The 17,768-nt window shown below is 39.7% G+C and overlaps 2 protein-coding genes across 2 annotated transcripts; one reads left to right on the top strand and one right to left on the bottom strand.

Annotated features, from left to right (window-relative positions):
* Window positions 1-224: 224 nt before the first annotated feature.
* On the bottom strand, window positions 225-11,099 carry LOC121187720 (protein pxr-1-like). The gene is made up of 15 exons (XM_041047110.1): window positions 10,970-11,099; window positions 10,381-10,478; window positions 9,689-9,828; window positions 9,265-9,375; window positions 8,521-8,607; window positions 6,732-6,828; window positions 5,886-5,929; window positions 5,781-5,805; window positions 2,557-2,627; window positions 2,373-2,399; window positions 1,630-1,743; window positions 1,380-1,493; window positions 1,197-1,292; window positions 1,057-1,101; window positions 225-933 (listed from the first exon to the last, which is right to left on the bottom strand). Exons 2-15 carry the CDS (start codon window positions 10,400-10,402, stop codon window positions 550-552), a joined length of 1,377 nt encoding a protein of 458 aa, XP_040903044.1. The 5' UTR covers window positions 10,403-10,478; window positions 10,970-11,099; the 3' UTR covers window positions 225-549.
* Window positions 11,100-11,564: 465 nt separating this feature from the next.
* On the top strand, window positions 11,565-17,594 carry tp53i13 (tumor protein p53 inducible protein 13). Its single transcript, XM_041045808.1, has 9 exons — window positions 11,565-12,042; window positions 12,183-12,260; window positions 12,571-12,606; window positions 12,883-12,941; window positions 13,213-13,291; window positions 14,277-14,405; window positions 14,862-15,071; window positions 15,223-16,366; window positions 16,595-17,594. The coding sequence occupies exons 1-9, from the start codon at window positions 11,926-11,928 to the stop codon at window positions 16,699-16,701; spliced, it is 1,959 nt and encodes a 652-aa protein (XP_040901742.1). The 5' UTR covers window positions 11,565-11,925; the 3' UTR covers window positions 16,702-17,594.
* Window positions 17,595-17,768: the final 174 nt, after the last annotated feature.

Raw genomic sequence — 17,768 nt, 5'->3', positions numbered from 1 at the left:
CCCTCTGTGAATCGGACCCTTTTCTATCTGTCCTACGCTCCCTCTCTTCTTCTTCTCCCACCCTCATCATCATTGATCATCTAAGAGATGAATGAAAACTGATGTTAAATAACCCTGTCATATTATTACCTGCTGACTGTTACTTTAAAGTGACGCTACCTCCAAGACAACTGGCACTGAAAATGTGGGAGAATCATAATAACAGGCACAAGAAACAAAACAAATAAAATCACCTTGTTTTATTCTCCAAAGCAAGAATTTGAAATTATTCCATGTGATTGTGAACATTTCAGTTTTTTTATTCTTACCAATTGAAAAAAAAATCATTTTCATGGTATTATCTTCCTCAACTTGAAATTTTTCACCATGTCAGAATGCATGTTTACCCACTAGCTCCTTTTATTTTTCATGATGAGCGATCATATTTGTCTTGCATAAAACCTGTATCATTAGAACATAGCTCAGTGTCACATTCAGCTTCCTCCAATGTCATGTAAGACATGCTGTTTAAAAATCAGTAACATTATTATTTTGATCTATGACATGTCATCATTGGTAAGGCTTGGGGCCTCTCAGTAGATCACTTGAGGTGAGGTGGGTGGTGGAACGAGTCCCCATGTCTCCAAACCTCCTTGGGCTCCCCATCAGGGACTCCATGGGGCTGACAGGTCTGCGAATGGTGGCCCTGTCTCCCATACTCAAGGAGGAGGCAGAGACAGAGGGCTTGGATACAGATGAAGGAGGAGCAGGATCCAGCTTTAAAACAGGTTTGGAGGGGAGCGACACAAAGGAGGTGACAGGAGCACCACCAGGCTGGGAGCTGCTGCCACTGGTAGCAGAAAGTCCGCCACCACCTGAACCTGAGACTGTTTTTGGCTCGCTGCTTTGCTCGCCATCAGGGCTGGTTAACCTTACAGAAGGTGAACAGACTGTCTGTGAGGAGAGATTAGGGCAGTTTGCTTAGCTTGAGGAAATATCATCTTGACCCAAGAATGAAGTAAAGCTTGTAATCACCCAAAACCTTTTTCACATCATTTATGTTACGAGCAAACTTACGATCTTCTTCTTCTTGTCAGTTTCACTTCCTGATGATTCTGAACTCTGGGGGGCAAACAGAGAACCAATAAGATTCAGACTTTTCACCTTCACAGGGAACATAATCTAATGATATTCCCATTTGAGAACGAGTAATTTACCTCCTTCTTCTTTTTCTTGTCTTTCTTATCCTTTTTGTTTTCCTTGTCACTGTCACTAGAACTGTCAGATGAACCTGATGAACTGGAGCTTGAGTCCTGATCAGATTTAAAGGATGTCAATCATCTTTTTTTTAAGAACAACATGCACAAAGTTGTATTTTTGATCATCACATACTAAATTACCTTCTTTTTGTCCTTCTTCTTTTTCTTCTTCTTGTCCTTCTTCTTTTTCTTCTTCTTGTCTTTCTTCTTCTTTTTCTTCTTCTTGTCATCATCACTGCTAGAAGAATCTGAGTCCTTGGATGTAAACACAGTAACTGTGTCACTGCGCTGCCATTTTTTTCTTGTTTTGAACGTTCTATTTTAATATGTGCTGGAAATCGCACATACCACTTTAACTAGCACCAAATACAACATGTGCACATTGCTTTACCTTTTTCTTGTCTTTCTTTTTCTTCTTCTTCTTCTTCTTGTCCTTTTTCTTCTTCTTCTTTTTCTTCTTATCATCATCGCTAGAAGAATCGCTGGAAGAGTCAGAAGAAGAATGCTGGAAAGAGAAGTGAAATCATTATATTACACATCACATTTCATTCATACAGTAGTACTTTTCCCTTCTCCAGAAGTTTCAGAATTTTGTCTTTATTAAACTTTTTTAAAGCTTTTTTTGGAAATCTTTGCCAATTTTCAGGTGTTAATATCCCCAGAAGTTGTTTGAAATATTATAACTCATATTTTCAACCAAAAACCCGGAATGGAAAACAAAAGATGAGGCATTCTCACCTTCTTCTTCTTCTTTTTCTTATCGTTCTTCTTCTTCTTATCTTTCTTCTTCTTCTTTTTCTAAAGTAAAAAAAAAACTTACTCATGGTGAATTGTGCAGCCATTTATCTCAGTAAATTTGGGTGCAGATCAATCATTTACAGTTTAGAGAATATTGTATTTATGAATGGATTTGTGTGTCATCTCACTTTGTCATCGTCACTATCAGAGGAAGAGGAGGATGAGGATGAGGAAGAAGAGGAGCTGTCATCAGAAGAGCTGGCCTTCTACAAGTATATCACTGAGAGTCAATAACAGAAGTGCATCCTTGTTCTTTAAACTCAAAAAATCTCTACTTAAAACAAGTAACAACAGTGGAAAAGGAACCATTTTTAAACTTATCACATATTTTTTTACCTTCTTCTTCTTTTTCTTTTTCTTCTTCTTGTCATCTTCGCTGGCAGAGGAGGAGGAAGAGCTGGAATCCTGCTAAACAAAAGTGCCAGGAATGATTTACTATCAGTACAATACACAGCTGAAGCTCTCAAACCAGCATGAGTACAAGAAATGGAATACACAGAAGTGTTGTGAAGACACAAACCTTATCCTTCTTCTTCTTCAGCTTCTTCTTCTTTTTCTTCTTCTTTTTCTTCTTCTTTTTCTTCTTGTCATCTTCGCTGTCTGAAGAGGAGCTATCAGATGAAGAGGAGCTGGAGGAGTCCTATGGATCAAATCAAACAAAAAAAATATATCATTTTTATCCCGACATGCAAAACGTGTCACAACATGATATACAGCCCTATTTCTACACCATCAGCAGATACAGTATAAACACAGTGTTCATGGCTCTCTGTTTACCTTTTCCTTCTTCTTCTTCTTTTTCTTCTTCTTATCCTTTTTGTCATCGTCACTGTCTGAAGATGAGCCAGAGTCCTGTAAAAACACAGAAAATGATTCTGAAAAAAAAATTCACTAGGAATTTTGATCTTGATTGTCCTGTAACATAACTGTATTATATTAAAAAATAAGTAAATACTGCCTGAGTACATCGTACAGACTAACGCATTCTTCTTCCTTAGCAGCATGTACAGAGCATGATTACCTTTTTCTTCTTCTTCTTCAGCTTCTTCTTCCTGTCCATGTCCTGGCCTCCTTCTCCCTCATCATCGCTCAGGTGGCCTTCCTCAGTAGCATTAGGGAATGCCTTTTCTCCCCCTGCTGGACAGGAAACTTCCTTACAACCACAACAAAAATACTTTTCCAAACCTCCGCTCGCTGTTTGATTTGTGTAAGAGCCAGAGCTGCCCACATACCAGCCGATGCAGAGGACAGTTTGCCTTCTGCTGCTGCTTTAACCTCTTCAGTTTTGACCTGTCATGACAAAATGAAGCAGTGACTTTCAGTGTGTTTGTGCGTACACTACTGGTCAAATGGTTTAGAACACCTCCATTTTTCCTGCTGTTAAATTTACATAATACATTGTCTGAGTTGGAGATTTTAAAAACAAGGAATCACTGAATCTTCTTGTTGAACTAAATTTAATCAAAATTTTTGACTCATCCAGCAGCCAAACAAACGTGTGATGTTGTTTCTACAATAGAAACGCAAATTTGTTTGGAAAGCTCATCCCAACACTGTTGAAGAACTTCTCACAAATGTGTTGCACTTGCAGGTTTCTTTGCTTTCACCTCCTGTAGTGTAGTGTAGTGTAGTGTAGTGTAGTGTAGTGTAGTAACACACTCTGTTCCAACATTGCCTTTGTACAGACAGAGAGTTTGTTTGTTAGTCATCAACTAAAGTTGGGTAACCTGTAGGAATCGTTTGTTTGAAAAGTTTGTATCAACTTTCAAGGCTTCATTTTCTAATCCAGGTTAATCAATTTCTTTATCCCTGAATAATGGCTGTTTTCTGTGAGATTTACATGATTTTTTGGTGGCCTTTCAGTTTACCACTGACCTTCATACCATGTAAGGTTATTCATTCAAAATTCAAAATAAAAACTGGAGAAATAGGGGATGTTCTAAAAGTTGTGTCCGGTGCAGCATGAATACAAAAATGTGTGAGTATTTCACCTTGTCAGCATCCTCATCTTTCTTTTTATCTCCGTCAGTACTTGGTCCTGCAACCTCACCACCTATAGAAACCGAGAAAGTCCAATACTGTTGCATCAAAACCACGAACAGTGATGATCGTTGTTGTGATTTCCATGCCTTACTGTGTGTTTCTGAGTCACCAAAAAGAGGAAACACTCACCAGCTGCTGAAAGAACAGGAACACTGCTGAGCTCATTCTGCTCTTCATCCTGTGAAAATACAGATGCAATCAAGCTCAGGCTTATGGTATAGACTGTGCCCTTTTCCCCTGTAAATCTACATATACAGAAAAGCACACCTAAGAACATACTTCTGTAACCAGTGTACAGACCCATTTCATTGTCTCTGTAGTAGTAAAGAATCTGAATAAACAACATAAGGCGAGGTGTTGCAGCCCAGTGGTAAAACTATCTATCTTTACATGCCTTTCTCTTACAAGCCCTGACAGGCACACAGACTACTACTCATTTTCTCAGGAGGCATGTGCACCGTTGGGGAATCAGGTTTGTTCTGCGGCCCAAAGTGAATACAAGCCTTTCCACAGTCATGCAATGAGAAATGAAGAGTTGTCTCTTAACCCAGATACTTTTCCCAGTTACTGCATAACTTAACAAAACCTAAGCCTCCTGTATACAGAAAACACAAAAGGAAACTGTGACCGGACCTGAAAACCTACATTCTTTATAGGCTTTAGGCTTTTTAAAATACAAGAAGGAGAATTTTACCATTGTCTTATCCTTCTTCTTCTTCTTTTTCTTGTCCTTCTTCTTCTTCTTCTTCTTTTTCTTCTTATCTTTATCGCTGTCAGAAGATGAGGATGAGGATGAAGAGCTGGAATCCTGTGCCATTAAAAAATAAACATTTCAGTTTGCCACTCATGCAAAAATGTGTAAGACTTGCAATTTACAGTATTCTGCATCACAAATCATGCATTACTAGTCACTGGCAAGAAAATGTAGAGTATATTTGACTCACAGTCAAACCTTTTATGATTAACATGATTAATTAACATGATTATTGTAAAGGTATTACTGTATAGTTTCTGTAGAATCTTCCCAGTATTGATTTACATACTAAATAATTGTAGTGCTTACAAACAGAACAGGTTGAAGGCTGATTGGGACGAATGAAAGAACCTGCTTTACCTTCTTCTTGTCTTTCTTTTTCTTCTTCTTCTTGTCCTTTTTCTTCTTTTTCTTCTTCTTCTTGTCATCTTCGCTGTCAGAAGAGGATGATGATGATGATGATGAAGAGGAGGAGCTGTCTGAGGAAGAGGAGCTGGAGTCCTGTAGAAGAAGAAGGAGAAACTAAATAATTAACACATTAGTTCTGATTATTATACAGAGGCGGAGCAGAGATCAGTTGTTATTATAGATGTATAGTGTTAAACAGTTCTTTAAAATCTTACCTTCTTCTTTTTCTTCTTCTTCTTCTTCTTCTTTTTCTTCTTCTTCTTTTCATCCTCACTGTCAGATGAAGAAGAGGATGATTCCTGGGACAGAGGAAGTACAGCAGAGATATTAAGTCATATAAAGGTTTACAGTGTTATTTATATATTAATGATTCATTGTATTATTTAGTGATGTGTACTAACCCAATAAAACAGTTCATTATTGCTGTGTAATCTGCTGAATTGCAAATCTGCACATTCCACATACCTTCTTTTTCTTCTTGTCCTTCTTCTTCTTCTTGTCCTTCTTCTTCTTCTTCTTTTTTTCTTTCTTCTTGTCACCCTCGTCATCTGATGAGTCCAAATCCTGAAACCAACAAGTAAAATTCTATAATGACAAGTTTAACAGCATGTTTAAAATGTAAGGTCATTTGTTTTCTCTCTCACCTGGATCTTCTTCAGACCCTCTCCAGACACGTGTTCATCAGAACCTGAAAACATTTCATACGTTCAAATATAAAGCATTTGTTTACTAAATGAAAAACTGATTCAGATTCTGAATCAAAATATTTGATTCAGAATCTGAATCAAATATTTGATTCAGATTACATTTCATCACTGCTAGAGATATCAAGGGAATTTGTAGACAATCATGCAGGTCTGAATATTGTTCAGTGTAATTGTGTTTATTTCTTCCCAAAAACATTCATCTAACTTTTTATTCATCTAAGTAAATGAAAGAAATTAAAATCTGAATGAACACGTTTTCATGAGCTGCTGTAAACACAGAACTTTTTAGAAACTTATTGACTATATCTGCAATAATAAATATCAGAACGTGCATGTCAGAGTTTGAAAGACAACCCATTCTCCTCTTTGTCACCACATACTTAAACTGACTTGGGAGATCATTCGATAAGTGGAAGATCTGGACAGACTGCAAGTTTCAGCTGAATTCTGTAAATGTGCCCTTTAGCAAGAGACCAATTTTAAAACGCACCACTTTAATCTTTTTTAAATAATGTTTACAGATGAATCTAAGCAGATGTAAGAAAACAATATTTAAGTAAAACAGCAGAAGACAAGATAAAATTTGCCACTTCTTGCAAATAATATTTCAAATTTTGGGACACAAGAATACATTAAAATGGTATCACCTGAAGTGGGACTATGATATGCAATATAAACTTTTGTAACTGTGAACGCACAGAGCCTAAAAATGCATTCACCTCTAAAAACATCAAACATCAAAAACAATTTCACACTGCAAATGAGACACGCTGTTTCTCTTACCAGCATAAGATATGATAACGTTGTCCCAGACGTACTCTTTCTTCTCATCCTTTTTCTTCTTCTTCTTCTTTTTCTCTTTCTTCTTCTTCTTGTCATCCTGCAAGGGAGTGTTGATTCATTCATAACTGTATGTCAGATTTTTTTTTTTTAATTATTATTCTAATGCATATGTGCACATGCATGAAGGTTGTTTGCAAAGTGAGTTTTAGATTTGCCTAATAAAGTTTAATAAGAGAGATAAAGATATCACGATCAGGGTTGGGTGTCCTACTAGTTGTAGATTAAGAGTTTTCTGCCCTCCCTACAATCAGATAACAAACATCTGCACCTGCTGCGGTCATGTAGCCAAAACTAACACATGAGAAATGATATGCACAGACTATATGACACATGCAGTATTATAAACCGGGTGCACAAGTATGCAGTACTACTACTACATATCTATACATGTAAGCATGAACACACACCCACATTTTTGTGACGTCTGGGGCGTTTCCACTCAAATAACACTACACAGATCACACATGACTTTATTGTCATGTCATGACTTGCTGTGTTGGATACGGTAATGAAAAATACTAAGCATTTGTGATTATCTTTGTAGTCAACAACCATGAACTGTAGCGCTCTTCTCTCTGCAGACTACTTGTTACTCTGTACTGGGCATGAGCCTCTTTGCAAAGATAAATAAATAACCCAAACCTTCTCTCAAAGTCTTTATTCAGTCTCCTCATAGATTATACACTTTTTCCCACAACAATAGACAGTGTGATCCAAACATTGTTACTGGGTGTGTTCCTCTACTGGTCAGATAACGTCTGCTATCAGATTCAGGTCATTAGAGCCTCCGCCTAGTGCCCAGGGTGAAATGTATTCCAGTGTTGCGTACACTTACTTTTCCAGTTGTTCCCCTCTTGCAATTTTTAACCTTACTGTTCTACATCAAAGTCAGTCCTATCAGAAAGTGAATCAGTGAGTGGAAACACACATTGTGGAATACAACAGAAATTCAGCCTCAACTTTTTTCCTTTCCTTTGTCTTAAAAACTTGCAGTGTCACTTGCTTTTCCTGAATCTCCTGATTTTCCACCCACGCCCCCAGAAAATGAGTGAGACATCATGCCATCATGTGACTGCAGTCACCTGCAGCAAAATGTTACCAATCTGGACAAAAAGGTGAAATACTTTAAGTGTTTGTGTGCTCTTTGATTTACAGCCATTTCAAAGCTGAAACTGTTGACAAAGTTGGGCTCATCCTCAAACTTGCCAAAATGCAAGATAAAAGCTCAGTGTTTCAATTTCTAAATATGCTACAGTTAAATTTTACAGCCATTCCAGCCTAAATACTCTTCTGACAGCTTTTATTGTCAGCTCTGACAAACTCACATATCCTCACCTAAGGCAGTGACATAGTTAGAAGGGACAATCTGCTATGAGCTGCTGTGAAATTGTTTGTGCTTGTGGCCGATGATTTAATTTAGCAGTGCTGCAGGAAAGAGCTCTAAATCTAAAGGATTAGCATAAACAACACGGCACCGTCAAACAACAGATCTGCAGTTTCTTCAACTTGTTTGAGGGAAGTATTTTGGATTCAGTTGAATCCTGAGAGCTGTGCGCAAGGAACTCTCAAAGGGCTCAATGCAAACAATGTAGGTATGGAGAAGTCTAAGGCAAAGCTCTGTGGTACTGAAAGGCATGTGATGACAGCAACTAGTGTGTGACATGTTGCAGCAAGACAGGAGGAGCGAGGAAGAACAGCAACCTCGCTCAGCACTTATGCCATAACTTACCTCACTGTCACTGTCTGAAGAGCTGCTGGAGGAAGAAGAGGAGGAGGAGGAAGAAGAAGAAGAAGAAGAAGAGGATGAGCTGGAATCCTGTTGAGAGCAAGGAAGGGAAGTTATTGCTCAACTTCATTTGCACAATGAACAGGTTTATTTATACGCTCCTTTGTTGGTGAAAGTGGTAAATGAGAATCTAAATGAATGAGTCACTACAAACACACTGCAGTGGGGCTTTGTGAGAGCCGCTTAGAGAAGGCGCAGTGCCTGGCAGCAGAAGGGAAGGGCTTTTCAAACACTACATGAGCTGCTTGTTTTACAAAAAAGACACACAGATGCAAAGACACACACACACACACACACACACATATTCACGCCCATACCAGCTATGTCGTAAGCCAGTCAACCCCCTATTGCAAAATGACAGATGATTGACATACTAAAAGTAATTCCATTCTTAGTTCTCTCCTATTTGACTATGTGAAGCCTACGCTGCACTTCCTCCTCTGTCAGATGTCGGGACTGTTCAAACTCATGATTTCTGCAAAGTAGCCCAACGTGTGTAGCCTCAAATCAAGGAAACACCCTCAAGAAGCCACAAGATCAACTGACTGTTGTGAAATGACATGACTTTATCTTATTAGATACGTCAGACTGAGAGATTTCAAGAAAATACTCAATAATAATATAAACATTTAACGGAGGTTATTGCATGATTAGAGGTGAAGATGAGATTTTTTTTAAGACACATACTTTTTTCTTCTTCTTCTTCTTCTTTAACTTCTTCTTCTTCTTCTCTTTCTTGCCAATGCCCTCATCTTCGCTGTCTGAAGAGGACAGAGAGCTGTCTAATGAGTACAGCTCCTGGTGACCGGCAAAAGAAGAAAGAGCAGAGATTTAATGTGTCCTTCACAATCATTACAATTAGATGTCTGAGTGGAATAAACACACACTAACAGAGTCATTAAGCATAACAGTAACACTTAATGTTTTTACTATGATGCAGTTAATTAATTTGCAACTGCAGGTCCATTTTTTTCATGTTGGATTAGTGTCATGAAATTATAACTAGTGGATACCAGACACATAAAGCTTCTTGAATATACGGTGCTAAAATAAAATGGATCAGTGCAATCAACTGATTGTTATGTGTCCTTTGAATATCTCTCCTGCTCACCTGTCCACCTCCTGAGGGGTGTCCAGGCTGCCTTTTGTCTAGCAGGTCTGCAGGCTCTGCTACCTCAGCAACAGGCTGCAAACCACCAGGAGGGGCAGCTGCTGGCGGCTGGACACCTGCAGCGCCTGCTCCACCTGGATCTAAAAAGCACAGGGATTAGAGATTAGAGATGTTTTTAGAGATGTCTTTTTTTTTTTACTTTAGAATCCTTAAAACTCAAAATAAATGAGCCTACAAACTGTAAGGAGGATAAACTGTTGAAGCAACCTATTTTATGATCATGGCCGTATCAAGACAAATAAGGGAAACGTGTGACTGCACTTCCTTATTCTCCCACTCTCCCACTTCCTCAGGTTAAAACAGAAGGGAGTATAGTTCAAAAAATAAGATGCTAAATCGATAAAATGGTGCCTGCAAATTGATGACTTTTTCGTGCCATAAATACAGAAAAATGTCCAAATATTACGGTGCCACACCCCTAACACACAAGGAAAGAAGACAACGTCTTTGTTTTGTGTAAATAAATTACATTAATTTAAAAAAACACCTCTATGAAACAGCAATGAATGAACAACTTGCTTTCTTCCGGAAATGACTGTTTTCTGCTGACTAAAGAAAGAGACAAGCACGCACTCATCAAACTATAAACTAGTCAGACTGCTACACAAATCATAGTCGAAAAGACAGCAAACCTTTGGGGAGGGTGGACTCCATACAGGTCCAGATTACTCCTCTGTCCACAGACCCAGATCTCCTTCAGACAGACCCACCTGTGCAGTTGTGTGGCAAGCTGTGGGTGTGTAGAGCCAGAGTTTTTATGGGTGGGGAAGCAGGGAAAGTGTCAAGAAGACTTCCCTACCACAACTTTCAAAATAAGTCCCACTCTGAAAGAAAATATTTAATATTACAAAATCTGCAGCTACTATGAACTTAATGTACCAGGCCTGCTGTTTTCATAAACATTTTCTTCTTCTGTGAGAGACAACTTACAGATTGTAAGCATTTATTTCAGAGTATTTTATACTGTCTCTTCTATTTTGAAAACAACAACGTATTGTTATTCTCTGAGTCTTAAGCACCTAGAATGGCCAACAGGTTGTTCTTGTTTCACTGCCTCGGGTGACAGGGCAATAGCCTGTCTGCAATGTGTGCATGAGTATAAAGTCCAGTGGTCCTGCGGATAAACATTACTTTTACTATGTTTGACGGGGAAATACCAGTTGCAAAAAAAAAAAAAAAAGAAAAAAATAATAATAATTATCAAATTGTCATCCATCATACCTACTGCACGACTCCAGTGGAGTAGGCTTGTTTGTTCTTATTTCGAGCAGCTAAGGAACAACACTTCGTCTGTAAACACGGTCGCAGAGGTTCTCTTTTGTCTGTGGTAATCACGCACCAACTGTAAGAGATAAAATAAACAGTTTAAATCAATAAACATGATTTAAATCATGTAATGCTGTTGTGTCGCCTCCCAGTGGACATTCAGAGGTATAACCACGGGGTCATATTTTACTACCAGTCTAACTTCTGTCTTATGCTCCTTTCCAGCTTCCGTAGTTTGACATTGTGTGAAGTTAGAAATACCAGAGTCTGCTAATTCCGGATATAGATTTTTATCATTAAAATAAAAGAAAATATTTTGTAATTAAAATTGAAAAGAAAAAAGGAATACACGATGAATTGTACATATTTACAGAATATATTTCGTAAATACTTAACTGACTCATTGGATACCAAAAAAAGATGAACATAAGATATTAGCATAGCTAATAAAGTTGGTACAAAAGTTATATTTTTAAATTCCTGAGGAAATCTTTCTTTCAACAATTGATCTTTCAACAATGTAGAGAACTTGACAGATGTGTATCGTAAAGTGGTACAGTTGTTATGGGAGTCAGTGACACTTTCTTTTACCTTGTTCTGCTTTAAGTAACTGTGTCCATCTCATTATTATTGTACTTTATAATGTAGAACAGCAAGCCAACGTTGGCTTAACCTGAAGAGGACGGCGAACACACGGCCCCGTGCGGCGGCGGTTACCTTTTTAACCGTCATTCGCACGTCTCACCCGCTCCTCTGTTATGGGACTTTGCCAAATAAATATTGTCCTGAGATTATGAAAGGTCAGTTCTTTATCAGCCGATCTGTAGCTAGTGGACCAAAGGTAAGCTATGACGACTAGCTAGCGTTAAATGTGGGTCCCTTCACACTTTAATGACTGACTGGTTGTCACCATGCCGTGCCAAACGACGTCCCCGCCGCTGACAGTGACGGTCCTGGCCGCGCTGTGGGTCAGTTTGGGTCGGTGCGGTGTCTCCGAGTCTCCCGGGCCAGGATGTGACAATGGAAAGGTACGGTTTAATACCTATTATGTTTGCTGGTGTGTGTGTGTGTGTGTGTGTGTGTGTGTGTGAGAGAGAGAGAGTGTGTGTAAGAGAGACAACAGCGTTCTATATGTTAAGGTATTATGTGTATGTGTGTGTGTCCATAGCTCTCTTTGGACATGGACCTGCCTGCTGATGCTGGTTATTGGGACTGTTCAGTGTCTACCTGGCCAGAGTCTACTCAGGTAACCATGGATACGACAAACCTCATCGTCGTCATCATCATCTGTGTTAAACATTATGGCCTCACTGACTCTGATGGGTGCGGTGTGCTACAATACACTTGTAGCCAGGAAGTTTAAACAATCATGAGGAAGTTATTGTTGTGGTAAATCCTGTGCATGTGGCACTGCCAGTACTATCAGTTTTCAGCTCCCTGGCTCTCTTCTGATCACTTCACACGAAGGCAACATACAATTCAGTGGCCATTGTTTAGGTTGTTCAGATTGCTCTCTCAGTGCTTTAACCTGTGTTCACTCCCTCTCCTATCTACAGAGACATCCCAGTATTGACACAGTGTATGATCTCGAGGTAAGTAAATGCTTTTCCAAGCAACTGCTGGCTTTATAGAATTTTCCCTCAGCCTTTGACCATCCAGTCACTAACATCACATGGCTGTTTCCTAAAATCAAAGCCCATTCAGATAACCTCAGTGCTATATCCAAATTAAAGTTCACAGTTTTCATGCTAATGCATGAAATGAGCCAAAAGCTCCACCCTGCATGGTTGCTGAAAGAGTGGGTGTTTAGAGTTACCCCAGGAACAGAGTGAAAAAATCTAAGTGGATCTAATTTCTTTTCACTGCAGCCAGCCAGGCAGATCTGTATGGATGAACCTATCTCCTACAGTCACACCATTCCCAACAGGTAAGACTGTGTGGACAGATATATTATCCAGTAGGCTTAGCAGAGATGGAAAGTCCTTCTCTGAACGGCCACACACACATCAAAGGCCTTTAGTTGTTAAATATAAATACAGCTGACACGCACACGGACCTTTAGTCACACTGCTTTTATTGTCCTTATCTGCTGCTTTTTAATGCTGCAATTAAGTTATCGACAGATGTAATTTTTTTCACATATAGTCGAGCTATCCAGGATGTTAAGTTGTGTGTCTGTGTTTGTGTGTGTGTTGTAGTGGAGCGTACAGACCTGTAAGGGCAGAAAGTGGAGAGTACTTGTACTGTCCTCCTCAGCGGTGGCTCAGTAACTTGCACGTAAGTTGCAGCGTCAGTCATCTCTTGGTTTTGCTTCAGCCTCTGTCTCCACTCTCACTGCAATTTAATCACTTGATCTGCTTAGTACAGAAAATGAAAAGATATTTATATTCAGGGAATAGATGAAGACACTGACAGTTTTAATAGTAACTGTGGTTGTGAGACACACTCCAGTATACATTCAGCACTTGTGACTATATACCACAAGGTATTTAATGTTGCAGTAAAAGAAAATGACCTTTTTACTTTGCCTATTTTAAAATATACCTACATCTGTTTAACATTTGAATCAGATCAATTTTTAAAGCAGCATGATATCACATAAGTGATATTTATTTTACATTACATGCCATATTAGTTTTTTTATATCATGACAAACAGGGTTTATTGAGTAGTTCAGTGGTTGTGTACAGCAGAATACAGATTTCTGAATTAACAGCTTGCTCACAGTCCCTTTTGTCCTGTTTCCCAGTCTGGCAATCTGTTTAAACCTGAAATGCATCAAACTGGGGAGTTAAGACACAATCGATGCATTGTTTCCTTGCAACTTAAATTAACAGTAACACAGGGAAGGCTGCCAACAACTCACATTCGTTTGGACCCTTTGGTTGCAGAGCTGCCATTGCACATGGACTTTCTTGAATATCAGGGATTTAACAAGCAGTTATGGCGTGTCGGGGATTTTTAGCCTGTTGTGCATCATAATACCAGAATGCTCTGTAGCTGGTTTATAGCTGGTTTAACACATTAGTTAGTGGTTGGCAGATGTTTTTCCCCACAGAAGAAATCATATTTTTTCCCTTTAGGCATCTCTGTCAGCTGAAAGACATTATTCACAGATAAGGAGAGAATACAATATTTACATTATTTTAAGCACTTAGTTATTTTGCGTCATCAATTTTGGTGAAAACTAATTTGGTGGCAGAGGATGGGGACAGTGATAGTCACATGTGAGATTGAGTTTTTGTTTCTGTGTATTTTCCAGCATGGAGCTACTGTTTTGCTCTACCACCCCTGTGCTCCTCTCCACGAGCGTCTCCTGCTGTCTGTCCTGGCCCGCTCCTGTTTGTCGGACTACATCGTCACCCCTCATCCACAGCTCAGTAAACACATGGTAAGAAAACACCTAATGTCAGTGAGATTAAACTTAAAAGTTTTTCTTTTCAGTTCACACGCCGCAATATTTTGAGCTGTGCAAACTTTGATTACATGTCTTCAGTAGCTTAGTAGGCCTATCAGGTATCTGTTAATCCACGTCTAAGGGTGTAACAACCTTTGTGTGGGTGTAACAGAGAGTCTTCAAATTTTCAGTATGTATGTTGAGGCAGTCCACAGTATGTGAAGTGGATGAGACACACTACATAAGAGGTGCCAGAGGCCTTGTTTGTGTCATTACAGTTTTGTTACAGTGTTACATGTTGTTATTGGAGGAAAGAGGCACGGATGACTTTTGTTACAGACGATTATTACAAACGATTAGTGTCCCATGACTTAAATTAAATCAGGAGGTGAGCTTCTATGGAAGAAGATAAAGAGGGTGGTGAGTGTTCACTACTGTCTCTGTGTTCAGCCAGTAGCTTTGGTGTCCTGGGGTCGCACTTTGGAGCTGCCTACTGTGGCCTCTTCAGACGTCTGTGATTGGCTGGAGACCACTACAACCACAAGAAATAAGTTCAGAGGTGCGAACCACATCAGAAAATACAACCTGCTGTTGACCTGGCCAGCTAAGCAGCACGGACTGCAGCACACACATCCAGAGGAGCGTTCAACAGAAATTAAGGTTCGGAGACCTCACTGATGATTATGCTGACTTTGTTGATGCACATGTTAATTATCAAGGATTTTACATGTACTGTATTAAAAGCAGTGTTGAAGAGTCATTTCAGCAGTCTTGTAAGAGTCTCTAAGTAGCTGTTATTGTAAATTCCCAGGAGTCTCTGAGGCAATGCTGTGAGCAGACGGTCTCTTCTCTGCTGAATGAGGCAATGGGGGCAGAGCTGGAGTCCACGATGAAGAAGGAGAGCTTGAAAAAAATGGAAAAGGGAGGGAAAAGCAGACAGATAAGAGCTGCCATCAGAGAAACACAGGAGGACGCTAAGGATAAGAAGGAGAGAGACAATACAATACACGCTGCCGCCTATTTGGCCAACCACACCAATAAAACCATCCTCAGGAGGACACTGGGACCATCAGCTGATTCTCCTCCAATGAACAGCACACTGTCAGATCATTCTGGTCCAAGGGAAGCTCAATCCAAGATCCAAAATCTGAATCAGAGCCTTACACCCAGGCCTGTAACTCCTTTGGGGTCAAATATGTCTACACTTAGAAGTGATTCTTCAGAATTGAGGTCTTCTGAGTCCCAGAAAAGCTGGCTAACAGTACAGCCAGCAACACTGCAGCTCAGCCCTAAACACACAGACCCCAAAAACAAAAACCCTTCAGCGGACGTGGATGTTCTTGCAGATCATAACCACACTGCAAGGCCTGTAGCCGTGGCCTTCAGTTCCAAAAACAAAGGTACTGAGTCAGCCAAACCGGGAGACAAAGACTCTGCTAAACACAGCATAAAAGAGAACAGCTCTAAAGAGAAAAACTATGATAAAGTTATCACAGCAGATGGCAAGATGAAGGATAATGAGGTAGTAGATGTAAAAGAAAGGGAGTTGGAGCATAAACAAACACAGAGTGCCACACACTCTCACCACAAAAGTGAAAACAGTGGCTTTGATTCTGTTTCCAAATCCCAATCAGAGTCTCCACCCCAGCCACAACAACACCCACACCCACAGTCAGCTATTTACCTGCCCAACAGCCAAGACTGTGACAGCTGCAAGTCAGGCAAACACTGTGACTGCACCAAGGCCTCAGCAGCCGAGGCCCGAGCCGCCATTGTGAATAAGGGGTTGCCGAGGACCCCCAGGACGGATGAGGCGGTGTGGGCGGCAGCGGCGCTGGGCTTCCTGCTGATTCTCCTGACGCTGTCCGTGCTTCACACTCGCCTGTACCGGCACTGGAGAACCACGCCCAGCCTTTACTGGCATGACCCACGCCAGGACTATGACAGTGTGGCAGGTAAGTGGACCACAAAGGGATCCGTTACCAGTCCTGTTAACTAATCAGTTCCTCCTTGGCCTTATTAAGTGACCTTAGTTCTGTGAGGTCTTTTAAATAGCCTTTTTTAGAGATTTTGCTAATTAATACAGGCAGCAATTTTAGCATAACCATAAAACCTCTTAGGTGGAGACAAAAAGGCCTCTTTGTTTACATCAGTAAGCAGTCTAATCTGTGTGTGTCTTCTAGATGTGATCCGCAGGAGGTTGCGAATTGCAAAGAGGAGGAGGAAAAGGGGCCGAAGACAGGAGTGTGTTCTCCTGCCGAGCTCATCCAGCTCCGATGATCTTCCATAGAAAACATCCCCAAGAATGCCAAGAATGAGCCCCAGTCTCATGCCTGTAGAGGAGGTGAAGAGTGGACTTTCTCCAGAGCAGAAGAGGTGATGTGTTGAATATACATGGACCCGTCTTGTACATAGTATGCTGTTTATCCGACAGGGCTGGACTGGACCACCCTTATCAAAAGGGCAGACGTGCTGCTGGATAACCTAAAAGCAGAAGATGAAATGAAAGAGTTTTTGACCACCCAAAAGGAGTGCTGTGTTATGAACAGCCAGATCACAGAAATTATGTATACATGGAGACTGGTATAGATTTAACCTAAACTCAGTTTTTCAAAAGTACAAATAACAACTAATAAAGAAGATTTACAAAAGAATCAAACCCTATAAACTTTACATCAAGGAGTCCAAGAGAAGCCCCCAGGTTTTATTTAGTGCACCACAATTGTTATATATTTGAACAGCTTCTTTCATTACATCTGTCTGATCATAGTCTCCTACACAGTGCTCAGTTAATAGGGCCCCATTTTCTACGCTCTGTGTATTACAATCAATATTCATTTTCCAGCTCTGGCCTTGTCAGTTTTTCTATTTTTTTTTTTTTACATTTTTTGTCACATTTTGTCTTTATTTTGTTTTTATAAGTAGAAGTATGGTAATATGTTGCTTTTACCTGTAAAAGTTTAGTATGTGAAAATGTAAGTTGCTGTTCTAAGCAACGCTGTGTTGTCAGTGAATGGTACGCACATGTGAATCGCTGTATTGTAAAGACGTTTTTAGGCAGTCTATAGAGAAGAATTCACATAGACAATAAATTCCTTGACGGAAGTATTGAGTGTGTGAACTCCTGTTTGATGTTTTCTCGAATAACACTTGGGGACTTGGGGAGCAAGGGGCAAGTCAAATATGGTATAAATACAATTTTAATGATTTGTTTTAATGAAGAAAATAATTACAAAATTTGACTCAAGGAGGCTTATTATCGCTGCTGGAATGAAAAATCTTTTAGTGAGACATTTTAAGAGCAAGAATATTTATACAGGATGGAGTTAAGTATTTAAGAATATTTATTTAAGATTA

The sequence above is a fragment of the Toxotes jaculatrix genome, chromosome 9 (genome assembly GCF_017976425.1).
Source record: "Toxotes jaculatrix isolate fToxJac2 chromosome 9, fToxJac2.pri, whole genome shotgun sequence".
NCBI classification, from domain to species: domain Eukaryota; kingdom Metazoa; phylum Chordata; class Actinopteri; family Toxotidae; genus Toxotes; species Toxotes jaculatrix.
The sequence above is the reverse complement of the archived record's forward strand: the minus strand, read 5'-3'. Positions and strand labels throughout refer to the sequence as shown.